We start from the raw sequence: 19,550 nt of genomic DNA, 5'->3' as shown, positions 1-19,550 counted from the left end.
CAGATTTTGCGAACTGCAATGGAAGAGAAAGAAGAGAGTAGAATTAAGAAAAAAAAAATGAAAAAGAAAAAGAAAAAAGAAAGAAAAAGAAAGGAAAAGAAAGGAAAAGAAAGAAAAAGAAAGGAAAAGGAAGGAAAAGGAAGGAAAAGGAAGGAAAAGGAAGGAAAAGGAAGGAAAAGGAAGGAAAAGGAAACAAAAGGATGAAGATTCAGATGTCGACCAAGTTGGGAAGTAACCAGACTCCCAACCTTTGCTAACACCTATACTGATTCCGTGTCTCTCTCCGCTGTGGGCATCTAAGCCCTTGCCAGAGAAGTAAAAGATATAGCACCAAAACTCAAAGCCCTGGTTCCTTTTACTCGAGGCTTCCGAGATCTGGAGAAAATCGCCGCCAAAGAGAAGGCCGCAGTCACTTACTCCTCCTCCCTTGTCCAACCATCACTGACCTCGCTCGTTCCTCACTCACCACTGAGCTTTCCTGTTGCTGATGCCTCGCAAGGCCGTCCATCACTCCTCATCTTCCGAATCATCAGAGGGCGCATACCTCCCTCTAGCCGCATCTTCAAAGCTCCTGCTCACCTGCGGCGCTCCACGACGTCCTCCCCCATCCCGCCTATTCTCCGCACTCGCCCTCCTCCCTTCCATCCGCTCGTCCCTCCCCTCCCCCTCCCCCTCCCGCCCCCCAAACACATCCACCGAAGGCGTCATAACCACCCCGCAATTCCCCGCCGCCACCACCTCCGCACTCCACGTCCTGACCCGATTCTCCCTTTCCCTCGCCACCCTGGCCCTCTCCTCCTCCTCCACCTCAATCGCAGCCAGCAAGTTGCGAAACGGTTCCACGCGCCGCAGTCTGCTTGAACCGACCTCACGCTGGACCTGGACCTGGATTTGGGTGCGGTGATGGTGGGGGTGAAGAGATGCGCGGTTCGGTGCCATTGGGACTTCGGATCCCGCCCTCAGCTCGGCGAGGAGTTGGTTGCGCTCACGCTCCTGTGCGGTATAACCTCCATTATTGTCGTTGCTAGACAGGAGGGATAGACGGGTAAGTCCTCCACTTTGTCGTTCCTGTCCTTCCTGCCGTCGCTGCCAAAGAGACGGCAGAAGGAAACCCCGCTCCTCGGACCGCTGCAGCGGACGCGCTGGCGGCGGCGGACGCGGCGGCTGCAAGTGTCTATCTAGCGCCGTCCGGGGATCGAAAGGAGGTGGGATCGGGATGCGAGGGGGACGACGACGGGGAGGAGGGCCTGAGGGACCGGGTGGTGGTGGTGGTGGGCGGGAGACGGAAACTGTGGTGCTGTGTTCGGCGGCGGTGGGTGGGCGGAAGGAGCCTATGAGCCAGTGGTCTTCGTCGTCTTCATCGTCTTCGTCTTCGTTTTCGTACTCGTCCTCGCCTTGAGTGTCATTCCTGTTCCACTGTCTCGAAGCACGAGGATAGCCACCACAAGCAGCACCATTCCCACCCGTCCTTCGAGCCCTGGGCGTCGGGCTGCCTTCACCATCACAGTGACCATCACCTCCTCCTCTTCCACCACCAGCACCACCACGACCAGCTGCAGCACCAGCAGCAGCCGTTTCATCCATCCGTCGCTGGGGCGTCACGATCCGTTCCCAATCCGACGGCGAGTAATCCGACCGTTCCTCGTCGCGCAGATGGACCGACCACTCGGAGGAATTCATGCCTACGGCGGCGGGATTTCCGTAGATGCGGGCGCGGCCGGCTTCGCGGGTGCGCGGGGAGAGGGGCGGCATTGTGGGTGAATAGATGGGGTGGGATGGGTTTGAGTTTGGGTTCAGGTTTGGATTTAGGGTTAGGATGCGGGTGGTGTTGACGAGGAGATGCAGTTGGGATTGGAGGGCCGCTGGTGGTGGTGCGAGATGCGGTGGAGGTTTCCGGAATCCGAAATTTCAGGTCCAGTCGAGAAGCCTCTTGGTCGCGGTCGGCAAACCGGGCTGCTGCGTGAATGTTCCTCCTTCTCCTCCTCCTCTTCTGTCTGTCCTTGTCCTCCAGTACCAGATCCCAAATACCCACCGTTCACGAGTCCGCTCTTTCTCCTCCCTCCTATCTCCCTACCAAGATCTCCTGCCTCGGTATCCTCCTCCTCCTCCACCTATCGAAAAATTCGCTCGTGGGCGGGTATGGCACTCGCACTGTAGCCTCGATTCGCAACCCCTCCGCCGGCTCCGCTCGAACTCGTGTTCTGCAACCGATGTTGCTTGCTTCGACTATATGTACCTGTGAATCACCGTCAGCACTGTTGAAAAGAGAAAAGAAAAGGGGTACGGGAGGGGCCGGAGAGCACTGGTATTATATACCCGCAACAGGCTACAAGCGGTGAACGCGAGTTACGGCAAACGCTCATGTGAAGACGCGGACTGGAGCTATAATGACAATAGGTCGTTTGACAAAGGGCGGAGCCGGTTCGGAGGACATATTCAATTGGTCGACGGCGACATCGGCGCTTACCGTAGATGCGTTGACTACCTGGTGTATATTGTACTCAAGAGGGTGGGTGTGACTATGAAGCTGATATCCTCCTATTTTTGAAAACCGACATCGGAATCCGAGGCAGACATGGCTTCAGGGAAGACAAGGCGGTGAGGAGTGCTGATGAAACATAGAAGAAGGGCATGTCGTAGCCTACAAGGAGCCTTAGCATGATGTAATCCATTGATGAACTTCTTGAAGAAAATACAGCCGCGGTATACAGATGACGGGCTATCCACGCCTATCCTCAAATAGGCATACTCAAGCCTAACTCAGCTGAACATAAGCTTGCAACCCTAGTAAACCCTGAAGGACACCTTACTCCTTATCCTATGCCCTTGATGTCCTCCGCCCCGCTACCGTCCCCTACTTCTTCCTTCCCTTCCCAGCCGCGGCCTTTCCTTTGCCTTTTCCTTTAGGCTTAACCTCCTCCTCACTCTCTTCATCGTCCTCCTCATCAGCCTTCTTCTTGCCCCTTGACTTCTGCGGCTGCGCCTTCTTCTTAGGCTGCTTGACGTACTTGTCCTTGCTGATATCCACATCCTCATCATCCTCCTTGATCTCGTCAATGACTTCACCTTCGTCGGATTCTTCAAGAGCTTCCTCAAGGTCGGGCTTCTCCTTGGTGGCCTTTTTGGGCGCCACAACCTGGCTGGCCTTCATGAACGGCAGTGGATGAGACTGTTGATTATACCTATGACAAGGGTTAGCAAAGTCCGCGCGATCTAATCATGCAAACATACAATCTCGTAAAAGTCGACTTCGCCTGCGACTGAATCTTGACATTCTCTTGGCTCATCGGCCCCACGCCCAACTCCATGATCGCATCAAAGTCGTCCTTCGTCAAGAAGTAGCTGTCCATCAAGTCGATAATCTCTGGTACAGCATCTTTCCCTTCGTCCTCCAATCGCTTGACGAGCTGCGTCCAAAAGACAGGAATGTAATTCTGCCGAACCTCATGTCGGTCGCCCGAAGACCGCAAACGCATATGAGCTTGGATTTCCTTCACCATACGCGTCAACTTCTGCTGGTTGCTGTTCCTGCCAAGCCAAGAGGTGAAGCGCGTTTGGTTGCCGGCCAAGCTACCGGCGACGAAGCTGGCCGGCCGAACAAAGCTGAACACGGCATGGGTGGGCATGAGAGACCAGTGCTGCTGAGATCCGTGGATCATCCGGTCGACAAGGTCTCCATCGCTGATGCTATCGGCGGCTTCGGAGGCGAGCTCAAGCAGCTTGAGTTTCCGTTCCTGGCCGCTGTAGCTGGCGGCTCGGATTGGTTGCGTGCCGAGATAATTCTCCTGAAGCATGAGGGGACTGAACTCAAAGTCGTTGAAGTAGAGTTCAATCTTGTCGTTCAGTGTCGCCTTGCTGCTGGAAGCGAACATGCCGCCCCCAAGGATCTTGTGCGTGATATCCCACGGCTTCAAAATGACGTGCTTCTCCCACGCTTTCGACATCTCCTTGCCCTTGTCGAAATCCATAGCCTCCTTGTCCATCTTCGCAGTTGATATCATGTTGACCACTTGTCGAATATCGGCGTTGCTGCCCTCAACCAGAGCATTGACAACAGGCGCCGGCATCTTCAGTCCCTCTCGGTAGGCAATGGTCATGATCCGCGATCGTATTTGATCCACGGTCGGTCGACGGAAAGGCAGGTCGAAGGTAACATAGTCAAAAGGCTTCATCTTGGGCTGCCGCCTGTCATTGCAGATCAAAATCATCGGAATCTCCGTCTTCTTGCACACTGCAGCCAAAGCGCCGACACCACCTCGGTCCCCTGCTGACATTCCATCAACCTCGTCCATGATTAGGACAAGCTTCTTCCTCGACTGCTCGACCTTCTTCCCATCCCCGGCGAAATATCCAAGCAAGGACGTGGTACTCAGGACACCGCGAAGGCCTTCCTCAACAAGCTTCTTGCTGCGTGTGTCACTGGCGTTGCTTTCGACAATATCATAGCCTTCCAACTTGGCAACCAGATGCGCTGCTGTGGTTTTACCAATACCAGGAGGACCGTGAAGCATAACCGCTCTGAACACACCACTTCCATCGGGGCCCGCAAGCTTAAAGCCCGTTTTCTGGCTCTTTGGAAATCTCTGAAGCCACCTTTGAAGCTTCTCGACCGTGGCCTTGTTACCGCAGATCTGGTTGAGGTTTGTAGGAGCGTACTTGACAGTCCACAACCGAGAATCCACAGCTGGTTCCTCCGCCTTGCCAGCGGCAGCAGAACTCCCCTTTTTAGCGGCTGCCGCAGCCTTCAATCGCTGTTGCTCTTCTTTCTCCATCAGCGCAGCCTGCTCTCGGATTTTCTCCTCCTCCTTGCGCTGCTTCTCTAGGGCTGCGGCTTGTGCCTTCGAGCTGCCGGCGCCATCCCGTGCGGACAGTTTCAGGATGAGCTGGGTAAGCCCTTCCTCATTGATAGTCTTGATGTTCATGTCCCGAATCTTCGCCAACTTGCTAGGACCGGCGTCGTTCCCAAGTACGACATAGTCCGTCTTCCTACTGGGAGCCCCTGTAATCTTTCCGCCATGACGCTTGACCAGAGCTTGCGCTTCCTCTCGACCCCACTTGTCCAAAACGCCCGTGAACACGAAGCTGAGCCCGGCGAGACAAGTTTCGGTTCCAGAGGGCATTTCGCCTGAGAATCCGCTCGCTGGGCCTGCATCTCCATGCCCTCTGGTCGCTCGCCAGTCGAATTTGGCGCCCTCTTCCTTGGGAGGCGGCGTAGGCGCCCGTACCAGAGGAATGCTGTCGTAGATGGCTTGCACTCCAGCATCTTCTGGTGCGTCCGCTGTCTTAGCCTTCTTCTTCGCCGGGGCTCTTGCTCTTGCAGGAGTGGCCTTTTTAGCAGGAGTCTTCTTCGGCGCCTCGGCTTCTTCCTCCTCTTCGTCCTCTTCTGGAGTTTTGCGCTTTCGGCCAACGACTGAGGATTTCTTAGGCTTGCTCGTCACCGCTCGCTCCTCCTCCTCCGGCTCCATGAAGTCATCCTCAGCATCCACATCCTTCATGTCGACATCCTCGTCATCAGGCTCAAAGTCATCTTCATCCTTGATCTTCTTCTGCTTCTGCGCCGGATGCTTTGGGGTCCCGCGGTGCGGTAAGGGAATTGGTGCATCTTCATCAGCACTATCAGCCACCTCGACATAATCATCCTTCTTGCCATGTCTCTTATAATCATCCCCAAAGATGTCATCAGCCACTTCGAGATCGTCATCCGGGAATTCATCCTCATCGTCTCGCTCCGCATAGCTGACAACCTTTTTCCCTCGTGCAGATCCCCTGCCACCAGTCGTACCATTCGACTTAACAGGTGTCGCTTGCGGAGTAGCTTTCTTGGGGGACGCAGCCGGCTTCTTTGCCTTCACTGGTTCGGATCGTTTCGGTTTGTTCTTGCTGGCGAAGAACGCTGAGGTGGTCGTCTCTTCTAGCTCGGGCGACGGCTCACGTTTCGGTTTCTTGGGCGGGGGCTTTCTAGGACTGGCCTTCTTTGGTCTGTCGCCTGTGTCAGCTTGTTCCAAAGAGTGATGTAGCGCTGGCAAACTCACTTTACCTCCTCGACCTTTTCATCATCGTCAGAGTCCTCAATTACTCGAGCTGGACGAGTGGTTTTCTTCTTCGGTGCTGCTTTTGTCGCTGCGGGTTTCTGTGTCTGGGAGTTAGTTTTCTGTCGTCTGATAGCTGCAGTAGCAGCTCTAGTCCTCGCCATGATGTGTGATTGAATGCGGATGAGAGAAGTGAGAGAGTTGAAAGAAGCAGAAGATTGATCGCTGATTATAAAGGTATCCTCCGGAGTCGAACATACCTCATCCTCCTGCTGCGAAGACGCCTTCGCTGGCCCGCCTCCAAAGAAGCTCCTAATATCCCTCGGCATGCTTTCCTCATACAATTACACTCCAGGATAACAGCAGAAGTCGTGCGGAATGCAAACGATGCTATGCAGCATCAAACGTCGGAAATGGGTTCGTCGACGTTATAATAGGCGTCCACAACAGGCAGACGTATCGTGTTCGCCCGCGCCGCTTGCCCTGTCGCTCGTCATTGCACGCGTCGGGAAATCGCGAAGTCACCCAACGCGCTAGCCCAACGGGGGAAGGCAGCAGGCGCAAGCGCCACAATTGAGCACAAGCCACACTTCAACCATACGTCTTGGCAAGAATCTTGAAGTTGTGAGGAGAGCTAGAAGAGCGGACGTCCGCATCCCAGACGAAACCTCGTCCCTCACCCAGCATTTCCGCCATGGCCCCGCCGAGAATACAGGCAGGCCTGGTGGCTCGATTGAGCGCCTTGTCGCTAGGAGGAGGAGCGGCGCGACTACGAGGTACCTTTAATAGCCCCAAACACATAAGAGTACATCATCTCACAACCACACAGTCGCACCGCAACCCACGCTCCTCCCGCAATTCCAATTCCTCTCGCCCTCCGTCCCTCGCTTTTTCACCACCTCCTCCGCCCTTCTCAACTGGCTCGCCCCCAAAGCCGGCGAATCCCGCAAATCGCGCAAGGGCCGCTGCCGCGTGCCCACAGGCGGCAGCATGCGCGGCACGACGATTGTATGGGGGGACTACGGGCTGCGGATGCGGGACCACGATCGGCGCATCAGCGCGGCGCAGCTCAAGATTGCCGAGGAGACGATCAAGAAGAGGTTGCGTGGGATGAAGTTTCGACTGTATATGCGGATCGCGGCGAATATAGGCGTGTATACGAGTGGGAATGAGAGTCGTATGGGGAAGGGGAAGGGTAGCTTTGATCATTGGACGGCGAGGGTGGCGGTGAGTAAGATTATTTTTGAGATCAAGGGGGAGTTGCATGAGCAGGTGGTGAGGGATGCGTTTAGGTTGGCGGGGAATAAGTTGCCGGGTGAGTACAGATCCTCTTTTTGCTATGTGGAGGAATGCAGGAAGGGAGGGAAGGTTGGCTGACGTTTCCTAAGGGTTGTACGAGTTTGTCAAGAGAGGCGATCCGCCGGTCATGGGTCTCACCAAAGTGGGTGTGAACGGCGTTACAGTGGCAGATTTGAAAAGGCCGAGGAGAAAGCTTCCCCTAGAGGAGTCTGCAGCGAAGCTACCATCGACTACACCTGGAACATTGCCTGCTTCAACTACTGTGGCTTCGGCTGCCATGTAAAATAACGGCTAGGACAGGGGTTGTATGATAGGACTAGACGACTGTATATCCACATAGGTACGGCAAAGCGTATGGATGCGCCTATTTTGTCAGATTTATGCAAGAAAACGAGAACGCTTTATCACAAACCACTACCAGAACCTAGCATTCGATCACGACCTACCACAACCCGCTACTATACTTTATATAATGTATCCAAAAACCCCTTCGCCAAATCCACTACGACACTCTTATTCGGCAGACTCCCCGCAACCCCATACAACGCCGCCGTATCCCCCTTCACAGCGCCCTTAGCCCCCTTCCCCTCAGCTATCCTCTTCCTCTCCCGCTCCTTCACCTCCTCAGTAACCTCCACCAGATCCGCAATAAGCTGATCTACAGCCGCCACAATAGGCAGCGTGACAGCAATGTGAATCGCCGGCGGCGACTGCAGAGCATTGAGATGCCACCCCTTCTCGCTCATACCGTCGGCGATATCGTAGATGTCGAGGGTATGTGACTGGAAAGCAACCACGGAGACCAAGGGACGGCCGATGACCTTCAAATCCGAGCAGAGTTCCGGCATCTCCCTGATAGCGGTCTCAATCTTCTTCATCGTCCCAACAATCTTGTGACACGCATCGATATACCCGTTCTCTCCCTGCTTCACCAGACTTGCCCAGCATCCGGCGATGAGGGCACCAGGGCGGGACCCTGCCATGCTAGGGGAAGCGTAAACGCCTCCGGGCCAATCCGGAGAGATGAAGTACTGGTACTTGCGGAAGTCGTCGGAGCGGTAAAGAACGGTGCTGTTGCCCTTGGGAGCGAAGCCATACTTGTGGGTGTCACAGCTAATGCTTGTAACGCCCTTGAGGCGGAAATCAAAGGGTTCGGATTCGAAGCCAGCCTTGGCTAGGAGAGGAACGAGGAAGGAGCCCAAACAGCAGTCCACGTGGAGGGGGATCTTCTTCTTGTGAGCTATGCGAGACAGCCCCGAGATGTCGTCAATGATTCCGTGCGGGAAGTTCGGGGCAGATCCAACGAGCAGCACGGTGTTGGGATTGACCAGGCGGGCAACGGAGGGGAGGTGGACTTTGTACTGCGGGGCCTTGCAGGCGACAAGATGGATCTTGATCTTGAAGTACTCTCCAGCCTTCCGGAACGCCGTATGCGCGGTTTCTGGGAGGATCATCTCCGGCTCAGTGACACCGCGCTCCTGATATGCCTTGTTTCTCGCGCTCAGGCAGGCCATGAGGATAGATTCGGTTCCTCCGCTGGTAGAGACGCCGACTCCGCCTTCTGGAGCGTTGAACAGCGAGAGAACCTAGACGAGTAAGCATTGCTCTGTGCACCAGCCAGTTCGATTCCTTACCATAGCCACAACCTCGGCCTCCATCTTCCTCACGCCAGGAAACACATCCGGATGGATCGGATTCGACACCGTGAACTTCCCAAACGCCTCCGTCTGCAACTTCAATAGATCCTCCCCACCATGATACACCGCGCCGCTAACCCTCCCATCCTCCCATCTTGTATGGTCCATTCCCTCCAGATCATTCAGCGCCTTCTGCACCTGTTCCGTTGTCCATCCTTCCGCAGGCAATCTTGTAGTTCGCTGAACCCCAGGTCCCGAGGGGACCAATCTCCTTTCTAGTTTCAGGATACTTTCTGCGACTTGCGTTTGCACCTTTGTGCGCACGCCAGGAAGCCGGAGGAATATGCCATAGAGGACGCGACGGGTATATGTGTAGAGGTCGACGGCAGAGCCGACGATACCGCGACCTTTGAGTTGGTAGAATAGTTTGCGGGTCCAGCGGAGCAGGAAGAGAATGAATACTATATTACGGATGCTGTTTGCTCATTGTCAGTTTTCTGATTCTCCAAGCCACAGCATGGGTCAGTGTCGCTCACACATCAACATTCAATTGCGCATTGACAAGCTGCCTCCTTGCGGACCCCTTCCTTGCATTGAACGTGTCGCGCAGACTAATCGGAAGCCCTGAGGAGCCTGGCATCTGTATGTATCCCGAGTGCGGCGCCGCAGAGCGAGATTGGCATATAAGCAGGATAGAGACGAGGTGCGAATAGCTCGGGACTACACAGTACGTCAATCCACGACTTTTGAACGTTTCACATGGTTCCCGCCGAGGCGCTTACACCCTTCTGGAAGCCATACCGCGGGAACCAATCAGGAAAGACTTGCGAGATGGTGTGAAGATACCGTACACAGAAATGGATGCAGGTGGGTTTATTGGTCTCACATATCAAACTAGCCTGATCCTGAACTCCTATTCAAGCTATACTTGCTTCCAGCAGATATATAGTGCCCCCTGCTTTTTGATTTCGAACAGGGTATCTGCGTATTGTGCGGAGATGTAGGCCCAACTACTGTCCGTCATGCCACCGTTCATGAGCCGCCATGGCAAACAGTGGCATCGCATTCCCACACTGCTCACACTTAAACATATCATCATCCAGCATATCCTCATCCCCGTCATCCCACTCATCGAAATACATCGCTTCCTGCGACTGTGTGGGTATATCCTCCGAGCCCGTCCTAGCAAACTGGAGGGTATTCTTCTCCTTCTTCGGGACACTGCCCTCGATCATTTCCTCTTCATAATTATTGTTAGTGCTTCCACTGCTTTCCTCAACTCTCCACTGCCTAAGCACACCATCCTGCCTCCTAAACATATCCTTGATATTCCTCCCCGGCCCGCCCTTCTCACTAGCCGCATCCAGCATATCCGTAGCCGCGACATTCACCAAGCTCAAATCCCACTTCTTCTCCGGGTGGAGCTTGCGAAACAAGGGAACTAGTACTTCCATTGTTAGTCGTTCTGCCAGAGCAGGCACAGACTCTTTATGGCTGAATACAAAGTTGGGCATCGGCGCAGAGCGCGATATACGGTTTGGAAGCGCTCGATATCTGGTGCCATCACCAGTACGTGGTGGCCGCGGACGAGTTGAGAGACGGATGGTTTTGGGGAAAGCAAGCCAGCGTTTCTTTGCAATGATCTCTCTTGCATAAGTACCGCCATCTTCCCCATCCGCCCCTTCTTCCTCGGCCACGGTAAGATCAGCATGCATCCGCCGCAGCAGACTTGCCGATAGAATCTTGAGCTGCTTGACCACCTCCGTCTCAGAATCCAGCCGTCCGTAGCTGTCTTCGATGCTAATCTGGCGGGGAACGTCTCGCGCGTGTCCAACGGGCGTATCGTCGCAGCCGTTGAGGAGGTTCCAGACCCGCGTGCCTTTACCATGAGGTACACCTGGACCTCCGAGGACCCTTTCGAGTGTCTCAACGCTCATGTCAGGATGTCGCTTCACTTCGCCGACCAGGACTGGTTGCTTTGGTTGGTGCCAATTTTCGGCAACGGCTTCTGTTGTCTTGGGCTGGAGAACGAAATTGCGCAGCTTCTCTGCAAGCTTGAACCCTATCCCAGGTATTTTGCCCACTTCATGGCTGTCGATGAAGGAGGTGACGTTGTCAACTCCATCGCCTTCATCTTCATAGGGCGGTAGAAGCGTCGTCTGTTTGTCGGGTTTGTGGAGGTTGCCGACAAGTTTGGAAAGGAGTTTATTGGTCGACACACCGGCAGTGCAAGTATACCCCCTTTGAGCACGCAGAGCTTCCCGCAGATGCTGGGCAAGGTGGGATCCGAGGTGCAATCGGAGCCGCAATACATTGGCGGTCGAGACATTTTCTACGCCGATCAGCATTCCTCGTTCAGGACAAGAGTGTGGCGCAATGCGCTATGCCTTCGTGGCAAAGATCCAACGGCTAACCAGGAGGGAGGCAGAAGCGATTTGTCTCTGATGGGAACTCCGACCGCGCGTCCGGAAGACCAAAGCAGGGCGAAGCATGCGCATGGTTGGAGTGTCACGGGCTGGAAGCAAGCTTACCTGATCCTGCGTCCCCGTCTGATGGTTTTGGGTAGGTGTAGCCGGCGACCTGAGACGCATCGAATGGAAAACCAGTGGTTGGGTCATTTTTGGAGAGACAGAAGAATGAGTTCCCGAGGTCATGGTGGTTCAATAGTGCCAGGTTGTAATCGATAATATCAGAGACATCCATAAACACCTACCCATATGGCTCTTAACAGGGGTACGGATTCAGGAAAGGAAAGGACTGAGTTGAGACGAATTTGGAAGAAAAAGAGGAAAGGGCCTACCTCATCGAAGCCTAGTCTCTCCACTTTTTGGTTCCAGGAGAATGATCTCAGAAAGAGGTAGAGCTGCTTGGAGGCATCTCGGAAGCGCGTGAGATCTTCGCCAAGGACAATGACCACATCGGGACAGATTCTCTTCGCATCTTTGATGAGCTGCAGCTTAGACAAGCCCTGGACGCTTGTCAGCGGCGGAGCTTGCTGGGAGCCGGGCGTCATCTCGATGACGACGGCAGGACGGGAAGAGAGCATACTCGTCTCCGTGCCTCGTAATTACATGTCACGACGATTTGTTTCTGCTGCACTGCAAGGGGCAGTGATCGCAGCTCCGGATTCTCATTTTCAAAGACGGAGGCGTAGAAGCAGTCCTACCGGGGGTTGACTGTGAGTTGCGCCAGATGAGGTCATGCGCGAGGACGAGAGCATACATAGTCCTGTGCGGCGGAGGGGACGGGTTAGCAACGCTGCGGCAATCGTCTCTAATAAGCTAGTTCATGATTGAGGACGAGTTGCTGATGATTGAAAGAGCTGACTGAGGACAAGTCCACAAAGCAACAATCGGCTGTGTATATAGTAGAGGCTATGCTTGGCTCGGCGCGGCGTCCAAGATGCTGACACGGAAAGTCACTCACAAAATGGAGGATGACGGCATCGCGCTGGCGGTTAAGCCTGGTCCTCGCCGGTGCATTCGTACGAGTCGTCTGCATCGCGGCACGGCGCCTGAAGGAGGGCAGCGTGACTGCTTTGCAGATGGGTGTTGAGACGGGAGGATTTCAACGTACTACAGCGGCAGTACTGTACTCTCGCCGGCGGCTATGCGCCATGAGGCGGGAGGAGGTGAGTGTGTGGGAACAAAGACGGAGGTAGGACGGGGTGTGGTGCGAAACACTCCTTGAGGCAGTCCGACGCCAAGACATTTGCAGCAATTCACAGCAAAGCACCACCACGACTCGCGCATGAAGCTTCTCGTCCTTCCAGAATCCAGCATCCACAATTCTGCTTTACGTTTCGAAACTGTTTCCTGTGTCCAGGCCGCTCTCCCTGACCACTCCCTACTCAACCAGCCCAGGTACCTATTGGATTTGGCCATACGGCGTAGTCCGGCAAGGCAGCGCACGGGCGGCTCCCCCAGCAGCACTGTCCATCCAATTCACTGCGTAACCTCCCAGCCTACGCGTGCTAGGCGGGACATTTGCCACTCCACACCAATTATAGCCATCCAAAAATATCCCCTGGTGTGTCCGTTTCGGTCAAGCGCCGTACCCAATATGCGCCCGCTCACTCACCAAACCCTTCCACTCTCCGCCAACATGAAGACTGCTCTGTACGGCCAACCATGGACGCGCCAGGACCCGCCGCTCTGGCGCCGCACTCCTGCGATTCTCTCGCTCGCGATGCGCCCGGCGATATATCTCTCATCTCTCCCCCGATCGCCTTGTGAAGAGCTGATCGCTTGACCTGCGTATACGTACCCGCTTAAGGCTTGAGAGCCGTCCCTAGAACACCCTCCCCTCCACCCCCCAGTCCAGCTGTCAGCAGCAATACGAACGCAAAACGAGCACTGCTCCCCTCTTATCAGCGTCCCGCCCGCTCCCCTCTGGGCACAACAGACGGTCACCGCTGCTTGCTGGTCCGTCGCAGACCTCCCCCTTCCGCATGATGCTCTCGACACTATCACACTCGATGTCGCCGTCATATGCCCCGTCCCATGACCCCTCCTCCACAATGACCTCCGCCCTCTCAATAATACCTCAGCGGCAGCCTTCCCGTCGACCGCAGGACTCCGTCCACCTTCCACAGCGTCCCAAGCTTCACATCAACACCCAGCAAATACGCACCTTCGGCAAGGGATCCAGCCTCCGCCTCGACACCCTCAGCGCTGTCTCGCCCACGGTTCGCAACACCTTCTCCAACGCTTATGAGGCTCCTGCGTCTGCTGCGCCAGCTACTGAGCGCCCGCAAAGACCGCGATTGGGTCTCTCCATAGACGGCTCCATCTCAAGAGTCTCCAACTCGAACCCGCCGAGCTCCTCTACACCCAACTCGGCCTCTACACTCTCCTCCGCAGTCACGTCGTCCTCGAACGAGTCGGCTACAATACGCATACCCTACACGCAGCCCCACAACCTCAACTCCATCCTCACCAACAGCCCTGCACGACAGCTAATAACACGCAAGATGGCGCCCGGCCGACCCTTCTTCCCAGCAGAGAAGAGAGTCACCTTCCGCACACCACTAGAGGAGGAAATCAAGACAACAAAGTACACCCTGGCCCACTCGGATCTGCAGTCCTCGGCCAGTAGCTCAGCCTCCACCATCGCCTCCATAGAAACCACATCGTCGGCCGACTCCAAATCATCCACCATCTCCCTTTCCGTCCGCACAGCCTCCACCTCCTCGTCATCATCCGGCTCAGCCTCAGCGTCCCCATCGGGATCCTCCGAACACCCCACCTCTTCCTCCCGTGACACCTCTCCATCCGCAAGAGCGCCACGCGCGGGCGACAAGCGCGACTCTTCGGAATCAGACAGCGACTCTGCGCCCGAGACTCCGGTTGCGGGCCGCCGGAAACGCAGGAGAGATTGGAGGTGGACGCTAGGCCCGCTGCCGGGAAGCAAGGGGTCCTCGACTACCTCGGCTGAGGCGAGTGATGAGGCGGGCTGGAGCGACGATAGTTTTTAATGGAGTCGCCAGTGTGGTCTGTTGCATTGGGTCTGTAAAATCGACTTCTACATCTTCTTTTTACTCCTTTCGTCTCCGTCTCCTTCGTCTAGAGAGGGAAGCTTCACAGCTAGGGAATGTAGTATGGTTTTCATCTCGCTTCGGCGAGGATACCTGTGTAGGGAATTTAGCAACGGCGTTGGCGGTGTACTGCATCTTCTGCGGTTGGGCTGGTTGTGGGGGGATGGATGGGATGGGGACCTGGGGGGAACGGTCAGGTCGGTACACGTGCATTTATTGTATACAATATGATACCCAGCAGCATTTCGATGGTTGGGGGAAGATGGGATTGCAATCCAGGAGCAGCGTAGATCTGCATTTTATATTTGCATCTACGCGCATATATATGTAATCACTACGGTTTTCGATTCGAAGACGGAATTATACGTCAGTGTCTACACGTACTTGAAGTATTTAGTACTTGGTATGCAGTTCTGCGCAGAGTACGGACGGAGTAGAGGGGCCGAAACTGCACTCCCAGTCCCCATCTTTGGAGCGGAGACTCACTCGAACGTGGCTTGAACACGTCTTGTCCTATCGAACTTGCGCCTCTCATGTATTGCGGCTTTCCACGTCCGACTGAACATCCGGCTGCAATTCCTCTGTAGGTAGAATAACCTACTCGGCACAAGCTAACTAGCTACGACTTAATAATGCGACAGGTGAAATTTTCTTTTTAAACATACTATTATACGTATAACTTAGGCACACTATAAAGCTAATTACAGGACCTCCTATATTGCTGCCCTGCTAGCTGTTTAAATTAGATGTGGAAAACAGCAGTACAGAGGAAGTGCAAGGGGGTGTTCATTCGGACGTGAAAAGATGCAACACTCTGTACGTGCCATGGCATGCTGCTGATCTTGCTTTTGGAGGTAAGTCGAGCCGAGCCGGTCCGATATCTTGTGTCTCGCTGCAGTCTGTCTGCAGTGCTATGCAGATGACGCCGACGATCGCTGCTGTGTTTGGCGCGGCGGGGTTCCGCGTTCCCAGGGTTTTTGGAGCGTGCCCGGAGAGGTGTGTCCATGTGTACACGGGAGATGCCATATTGCTATAGTATTACTATAGATGGGTACGGGCGATATTACCAACCCGGTTTTGCGGGGGAGGTGGGCAGGGTTTTTTGTACTGACGTATGTAGACTACCTAGGTAGTCTACCTATTCACTGTTGGATGCGAGAGGGGGAAGGGATCGAGGAGTTCAATATGTTGCCTGCATGTGGCTGGGTTTGAGGCATACCGCACTGTATTCTTGTCCACCCCTTTCATGTTTCTGCGCCTGACAACTTGTTTCCACTCGTGTTTCGATGCACTCTTGAACCCGAGATGTACCGTATTAGATCCCCCTGCAAGCACCGCGAACCTCCACTGGCAATCAGATCGACTCCCCACCAGATCTGATCACCATCTCCCACTGCAACCACGGCCCGTAATAACAACGGCACGTCGATCAGAACCTTCAGCGGGATGGCGTCGACTCTTTCATCCAGGACCCAGGCAGACGCAAAATGGAGGTGATCGATGATCGACACGTTTTATGGCCAGGTGTCCTAACCACCTACTATAGTGGGACTGATTTCATCCAGCTTTCGACCTGGGAATAGCTATTTTTGGATGCTGTTGAAAGGGAGATGGACAAGAGGGTTGGATTGTGTCCGCCTGCGCCTGCTGGAAAGAGTTGTTGAGTGGCACAGTTGGTGGAGTGGCTGATTGAGATGTGGCGCAGGCACAGCTGGGGTGTAACAGTAAAGTTGGTGGCGGATGCATGCTACCACACCTGTGGTCTAAGTTGCTCTTATACCTGGATTTATGGTGCCGAAGTCCCAGGTGTTTCCATTTCTGTGCAGGCTGACGGGCTTTGTAGAACAGGATGCGGATTGTGGATGTGATGCTAATAGACGCATGTGATTGCTTACGTCATCGAATAGGGGCTGAGTTCCCAAGGGTTGGCGAGTATCAGTAGGATACAACACAAACAGTGCGAAAGTTCTGTTCAACCCCACTCGCACATTGATGGCTTACGTAGACAGAACAGTTGCTACGATACTTGTTCTAAGCCATATCAGACTACATCTATGGAGCGCTACCCGAAACACCACCACTACCCTAGGGTATGTAGGTAACTCTCCTCACCGCTTCCCACACCACTTAATCTACGTTGTCAAAATTCCAACTAGGCTCACCACGGCCCACTCCGCTACTCCCCGGAGCGATTGATGGACCAGCGGCCGATTGCCCTCTTCGAGCACTTCCCGCCTGCTCCCTCTCCATTTGCTCGACTCGATTGCCTTGCGGGTTGCGCTCGTAGCCGACGACTGCTGTGCTGCTCTTCGGTGACGACGGGACGTCAGATTGGGTTGAGCGGACTGAATGAGTTTCAGTGTCATTTCGCCGTCCATGTGGATTACCTGAAGGGCTTCCAGCGTACCTGCTCATCCGTTGCGAATTCGGGGGGCAATTTTCGCCGAAGCTAACGTTTCTGTTGCTGTTCGAGGTCCTTGTACTGTGAGTAGGAGTATGTGGCAAGGATTCCCTAAAGCCGCTGCATCGTTCAGTGTCTCTACCTCTGGAAGAGATACCCCGTTCACCGTCTGCTGGACTGACATTTCTTCCACCAGTACTTTGATTAGGAGTCCGTCTACTCCCTCGTCGAGGATTCTCGCCAGCACTGGGTTGCCGCGAGCTTTCCACCTGATGAGGGCTATCTCGTCGACCGTAATATAACTGAGCTGGACGATACTTCCCTCCCGGTCCAACAGGCGGAGCACTCTTGCCATTAGGTCTGAAACGATTGGCACCCAGTCTCCTGGACCTACTACCTGAGGTTGGCGGGTCAGAGGAACGTCGAGGCTCATGTCCCGTAGCCTGTGCAACCGAGCCATGCGCCTTTTCCAGCTCCTCCTGCGTTTCTCTCTCGCTGGGCTTTCTCGTTCGCTCATCACGCCTTCCCCGCCTCTCTTTCCTGCGCTGCTCTTTACCTATCCGTCTGGCTTCGTACTCGATGCAATTTCGTACAAGCGTCCCGAAGCCTAGCGTCAAGCCCATTTTGGGCTGGTACGTGGGCGGATTACCGATGGGGGACATGCGTCTTCTTCGCTTTCGCCTCTCTCCTGGTGGAGACGCGGGAACTGGTGTGTTGGAAGGAGGGTTAGGCACTTCTACTCTTCCCGCACGGGGACTCGGTGTGTGCAAACGATGAACTGGCTCTCCCTGAACTGAAGAGCTGTGACGCCGTTGTTGTGAATCCCGCTCGCGGTGTCCATGCCCGCGACGCTCACTCTCAGCACGGTTCATACCTTTCCGGGAATCGCTCTTCTTCGGCATAGCTGCTCGAGACTGCCTCACCCGTTCCTCTAAATGCAGTCTATGGATCTTGAGCGACTCGACAGCGATCTCGAGCACGAGGTGGGGAATGCTGCTTTGTTGCGGATTTCCGCTGTTGGTGTTATGCTGGTGTAGGCGGGATGCTATGTGCTCTGCTACTTCCTTTGCTTCTTGATTTGTAGGCATGCTGGATGCGGAGGGATAGCTAGAAGAGAGCGTGAGTGTAAAAGGGGCGTTGGGAAGAGGGGTAGAGGGAGGGAGAGGGGGGTAGTGTACGTGAGTGAAGAGGAGTAGGCGGAGAGTAGTAAGAAGAGGAGATTTAGCACGGGTTTGGTGGCAGCAAGCGTGCACTATTGAAGTGTTGGAGCGCAGTGACGGAAGCCAACTGCCACGAGTATTCAACTGGTGCGTGGACAGTGACGCATGACGTGATGAGCAAACGGGAGAGCAACCTTTCACGAGAATCCGACGTTAGGAAAGCGCCAGCAAACTAATCTGTGAAGATTGAGATGCTATCTTTATTCCGCGCCGCTATGATTTCAAATTCGCTTGCTGTACATGTGAATATGACATCAAAAGCGCGGGGATATCGATCCGCTAACCGGTCGGAAATCGGGCAGGCCCGCTGATAGTATGAAACCGGCCTTGACGTCGGGTGCAGTCTCTAACCAACTTAGGGCTTGGGGTTTAGAAATGCATGCGCATCGAGATGTGTATCGACACAGAGCGCAAGCCATCTGTCAACTCAGGAACCCTTATATTGTAGAAATATCCACTTCTGACATTCAGAAGAATATACCCACTGACGTATAGCTGCCCTTCGTTAACAGTGTTGGCGTTATCATAGTTGTGAATTAAGTGGTCACCTGTTCGTAGAGACAACGGCCATTATTCGGCCATCGGGCCATCTGAGTGTCGACACGAGCATACCTTTAAAGCCAAGCTCGTGGGCACTAGTGGGTCATCGCGATACGGGCTGGGCCAGAGTGAATGACGAATCCGCATTCCTGAATCTACAGCTCCCCTTACACCGCTGTGCACGAAGTAACTTGAACCCTGGGGTTCCGCTTTGAGGTTCACAAAACATATTTGCTTCCGTCCCACTTACAATCTTCCACTCTTCTATCTCTGCGACTACCCAACTCGACAAGATGTTCTTCGCGAATCTGCCTCCCCGTCTTCCAGCTGATATCGGGCGCACCCAGACGGAGATCAAGTCTACCAACACCTGGTCAAACCAACTTGTCCTTCCCATTAGGGCCATTCCTATCGACAACAAGTCAACCCGACCACCTGCTTCCAGGCCTATCCTCATCAAGCCAACCCAACCACGCTTGGACCGCCAGGGGCACCGGGTCTCCGCCCCGGAGCTTTATGCCCTAATCATGTGCATCCTCGCGAGTTATCCCTTCCTCTACATCCTGGTCTTCGCAATCCCACGGTCACTCTCATTGGAACCGTGGCGCGACTGGATGTTCCCATGCTTCCTCCATGCTCGCCTCCAACTCTCCCTTCTTCGGCATCGACCCTTCTGTGATTACGGCAAGAAGCTCGTGGAGATCATAAAGACGATAGCACGCAACATCAGGAAGTACCAAAGCGTCATCATGGGTTTGATAAAATGCTTCGAATCCCTTCGCAAACTGGGCACGGCCCATAAGAAGGGCATGTTTTGGAGCCCTTATGTTGGACGATTGACGTGGATTCAACGTAAACCAGGGTTCCGCAGGCGGACAGGGGAATAGG

At 54.5% G+C, this 19,550-nt stretch overlaps 11 protein-coding genes across 11 annotated transcripts; 4 read left to right on the top strand and 7 right to left on the bottom strand.

Moving 5' to 3' along the window:
• Positions 1-507: 507 nt before the first annotated feature.
• EI97DRAFT_445088 (uncharacterized protein) lies at positions 508-1,752 on the bottom strand (the record flags this gene model as incomplete). The annotated part of the gene is made up of 1 exon (XM_033799944.1): positions 508-1,752. The coding sequence occupies one exon, from the start codon at positions 1,750-1,752 to the stop codon at positions 508-510; it is 1,245 nt and encodes a 414-aa protein (XP_033650904.1).
• Positions 1,753-2,647: 895 nt separating this feature from the next.
• EI97DRAFT_162426 (DNA replication factor C, large subunit) lies at positions 2,648-6,508 on the bottom strand. Its single transcript, XM_033793360.1, has 4 exons — positions 6,290-6,508; positions 6,033-6,130; positions 3,232-5,979; positions 2,648-3,182 (listed from the first exon to the last, which is right to left on the bottom strand). The coding sequence occupies exons 1-4, from the start codon at positions 6,356-6,358 to the stop codon at positions 2,855-2,857; spliced, it is 3,243 nt and encodes a 1,080-aa protein (XP_033650903.1). The 5' UTR covers positions 6,359-6,508; the 3' UTR covers positions 2,648-2,854.
• A 168-nt stretch (positions 6,509-6,676) lies between these two features.
• On the top strand, positions 6,677-7,832 carry EI97DRAFT_436222 (ribosomal protein L16). Its single transcript, XM_033799048.1, has 3 exons — positions 6,677-6,805; positions 6,859-7,344; positions 7,418-7,832. Exons 1-3 carry the CDS (start codon positions 6,724-6,726, stop codon positions 7,609-7,611), a joined length of 762 nt encoding a protein of 253 aa, XP_033650902.1. The 5' UTR covers positions 6,677-6,723; the 3' UTR covers positions 7,612-7,832.
• EI97DRAFT_436221 (PLP-dependent transferase) lies at positions 7,623-9,696 on the bottom strand. Its single transcript, XM_033799047.1, has 3 exons — positions 9,502-9,696; positions 8,963-9,440; positions 7,623-8,914 (listed from the first exon to the last, which is right to left on the bottom strand). The coding sequence occupies exons 1-3, from the start codon at positions 9,603-9,605 to the stop codon at positions 7,787-7,789; spliced, it is 1,710 nt and encodes a 569-aa protein (XP_033650901.1). The 5' UTR covers positions 9,606-9,696; the 3' UTR covers positions 7,623-7,786.
• A 279-nt stretch (positions 9,697-9,975) lies between these two features.
• Positions 9,976-12,127, bottom strand: EI97DRAFT_383863 (DNA/RNA polymerase; the record flags this gene model as incomplete). The annotated part of the gene is made up of 4 exons (XM_033795935.1): positions 9,976-11,297; positions 11,497-11,674; positions 11,766-11,933; positions 12,014-12,127. Coding segments are annotated over 4 exons (1,782 nt in total), but the record flags the coding sequence as incomplete, so codon positions are not given.
• A 277-nt stretch (positions 12,128-12,404) lies between these two features.
• Positions 12,405-13,315, top strand: EI97DRAFT_162382 (uncharacterized protein). The gene has a single exon (XM_033793359.1). The coding sequence runs from the start codon at positions 12,716-12,718 to the stop codon at positions 13,214-13,216; it is 501 nt and encodes a 166-aa protein (XP_033650899.1). The 5' UTR covers positions 12,405-12,715; the 3' UTR covers positions 13,217-13,315.
• On the top strand, positions 13,065-14,851 carry EI97DRAFT_436218 (uncharacterized protein). Its single transcript, XM_033799046.1, has one exon. It carries the CDS (start codon positions 13,485-13,487, stop codon positions 14,439-14,441), a length of 957 nt encoding a protein of 318 aa, XP_033650898.1. The 5' UTR covers positions 13,065-13,484; the 3' UTR covers positions 14,442-14,851.
• Positions 14,852-15,211: 360 nt separating this feature from the next.
• On the bottom strand, positions 15,212-15,637 carry EI97DRAFT_162310 (uncharacterized protein). Its single transcript, XM_033793358.1, has one exon. It carries the CDS (start codon positions 15,525-15,527, stop codon positions 15,288-15,290), a length of 240 nt encoding a protein of 79 aa, XP_033650897.1. The 5' UTR covers positions 15,528-15,637; the 3' UTR covers positions 15,212-15,287.
• A 4-nt stretch (positions 15,638-15,641) lies between these two features.
• EI97DRAFT_436217 (uncharacterized protein) lies at positions 15,642-16,326 on the bottom strand. Its single transcript, XM_033799045.1, has one exon. The coding sequence runs from the start codon at positions 16,245-16,247 to the stop codon at positions 16,059-16,061; it is 189 nt and encodes a 62-aa protein (XP_033650896.1). The 5' UTR covers positions 16,248-16,326; the 3' UTR covers positions 15,642-16,058.
• Positions 16,327-16,463: 137 nt separating this feature from the next.
• EI97DRAFT_436216 (uncharacterized protein) lies at positions 16,464-18,038 on the bottom strand. The gene is made up of 2 exons (XM_033799044.1): positions 17,099-18,038; positions 16,464-16,995 (listed from the first exon to the last, which is right to left on the bottom strand). The coding sequence occupies exons 1-2, from the start codon at positions 17,988-17,990 to the stop codon at positions 16,913-16,915; spliced, it is 975 nt and encodes a 324-aa protein (XP_033650895.1). The 5' UTR covers positions 17,991-18,038; the 3' UTR covers positions 16,464-16,912.
• Positions 18,039-18,955: 917 nt separating this feature from the next.
• On the top strand, positions 18,956-19,549 carry EI97DRAFT_461233 (uncharacterized protein; the record flags this gene model as incomplete). Its single annotated transcript, XM_033801185.1, has 1 exon — positions 18,956-19,549. One exon carries the CDS (start codon positions 18,956-18,958, stop codon positions 19,547-19,549), a length of 594 nt encoding a protein of 197 aa, XP_033650894.1.
• Position 19,550: the final 1 nt, after the last annotated feature.

Source organism: Westerdykella ornata (assembly GCF_010094085.1).
Source record: "Westerdykella ornata strain CBS 379.55 unplaced genomic scaffold EI97scaffold_28, whole genome shotgun sequence".
NCBI lineage: Eukaryota > Fungi > Ascomycota > Dothideomycetes > Pleosporales > Sporormiaceae > Westerdykella > Westerdykella ornata.
This window is presented reverse-complemented; position numbering and strand designations above follow the sequence as displayed.

Bases quoted from the DNA above. Each gene is read 5' to 3' on its own strand.
- EI97DRAFT_162426 (XM_033793360.1), bottom strand. From the start codon at position 6,358: ATGCCGAGGGATATTAGGAGCTTCTTTGGAGGCGGGCCAGCGAAGGCG. The intron at 6,131-6,289 runs GTATGTTCGACT...TCCCAGACACAG, and splicing joins CTTCGCAGCAGGAGGATGAG to AAACCCGCAGCGACAAAAGC. The intron at 3,183-3,231 runs GTATGTTTGCAT...CCCTTGTCATAG, and splicing joins AAGTCGACTTTTACGAGATT to GTATAATCAACAGTCTCATC.
- EI97DRAFT_436222 (XM_033799048.1), top strand. From the start codon at position 6,724: ATGGCCCCGCCGAGAATACAGGCAGGCCTGGTGGCTCGATTGAGCGCC. The intron at 6,806-6,858 runs GTACCTTTAATA...ACAACCACACAG, and splicing joins AGGAGCGGCGCGACTACGAG to TCGCACCGCAACCCACGCTC. The intron at 7,345-7,417 runs GTGAGTACAGAT...ACGTTTCCTAAG, and splicing joins GGCGGGGAATAAGTTGCCGG to GGTTGTACGAGTTTGTCAAG.
- EI97DRAFT_436221 (XM_033799047.1), bottom strand. From the start codon at position 9,605: ATGCCAGGCTCCTCAGGGCTTCCGATTAGTCTGCGCGACACGTTCAAT. The intron at 9,441-9,501 runs GTGAGCGACACT...ATGAGCAAACAG, and splicing joins GCGCAATTGAATGTTGATGT to CATCCGTAATATAGTATTCA. The intron at 8,915-8,962 runs GTAAGGAATCGA...TTACTCGTCTAG, and splicing joins AGGCCGAGGTTGTGGCTATG to GTTCTCTCGCTGTTCAACGC.
- EI97DRAFT_162382 (XM_033793359.1), top strand. From the start codon at position 12,716: ATGAAGCTTCTCGTCCTTCCAGAATCCAGCATCCACAATTCTGCTTTA.
- EI97DRAFT_436218 (XM_033799046.1), top strand. From the start codon at position 13,485: ATGACCTCCGCCCTCTCAATAATACCTCAGCGGCAGCCTTCCCGTCGA.
- EI97DRAFT_162310 (XM_033793358.1), bottom strand. From the start codon at position 15,527: ATGGCATCTCCCGTGTACACATGGACACACCTCTCCGGGCACGCTCCA.
- EI97DRAFT_436217 (XM_033799045.1), bottom strand. From the start codon at position 16,247: ATGCATCCGCCACCAACTTTACTGTTACACCCCAGCTGTGCCTGCGCC.
- EI97DRAFT_436216 (XM_033799044.1), bottom strand. From the start codon at position 17,990: ATGCCTACAAATCAAGAAGCAAAGGAAGTAGCAGAGCACATAGCATCC. The intron at 16,996-17,098 runs CTGGTGGAAGAA...CTTGCCACATAC, and splicing joins ACGGACTCCTAATCAAAGTA to TCCTACTCACAGTACAAGGA.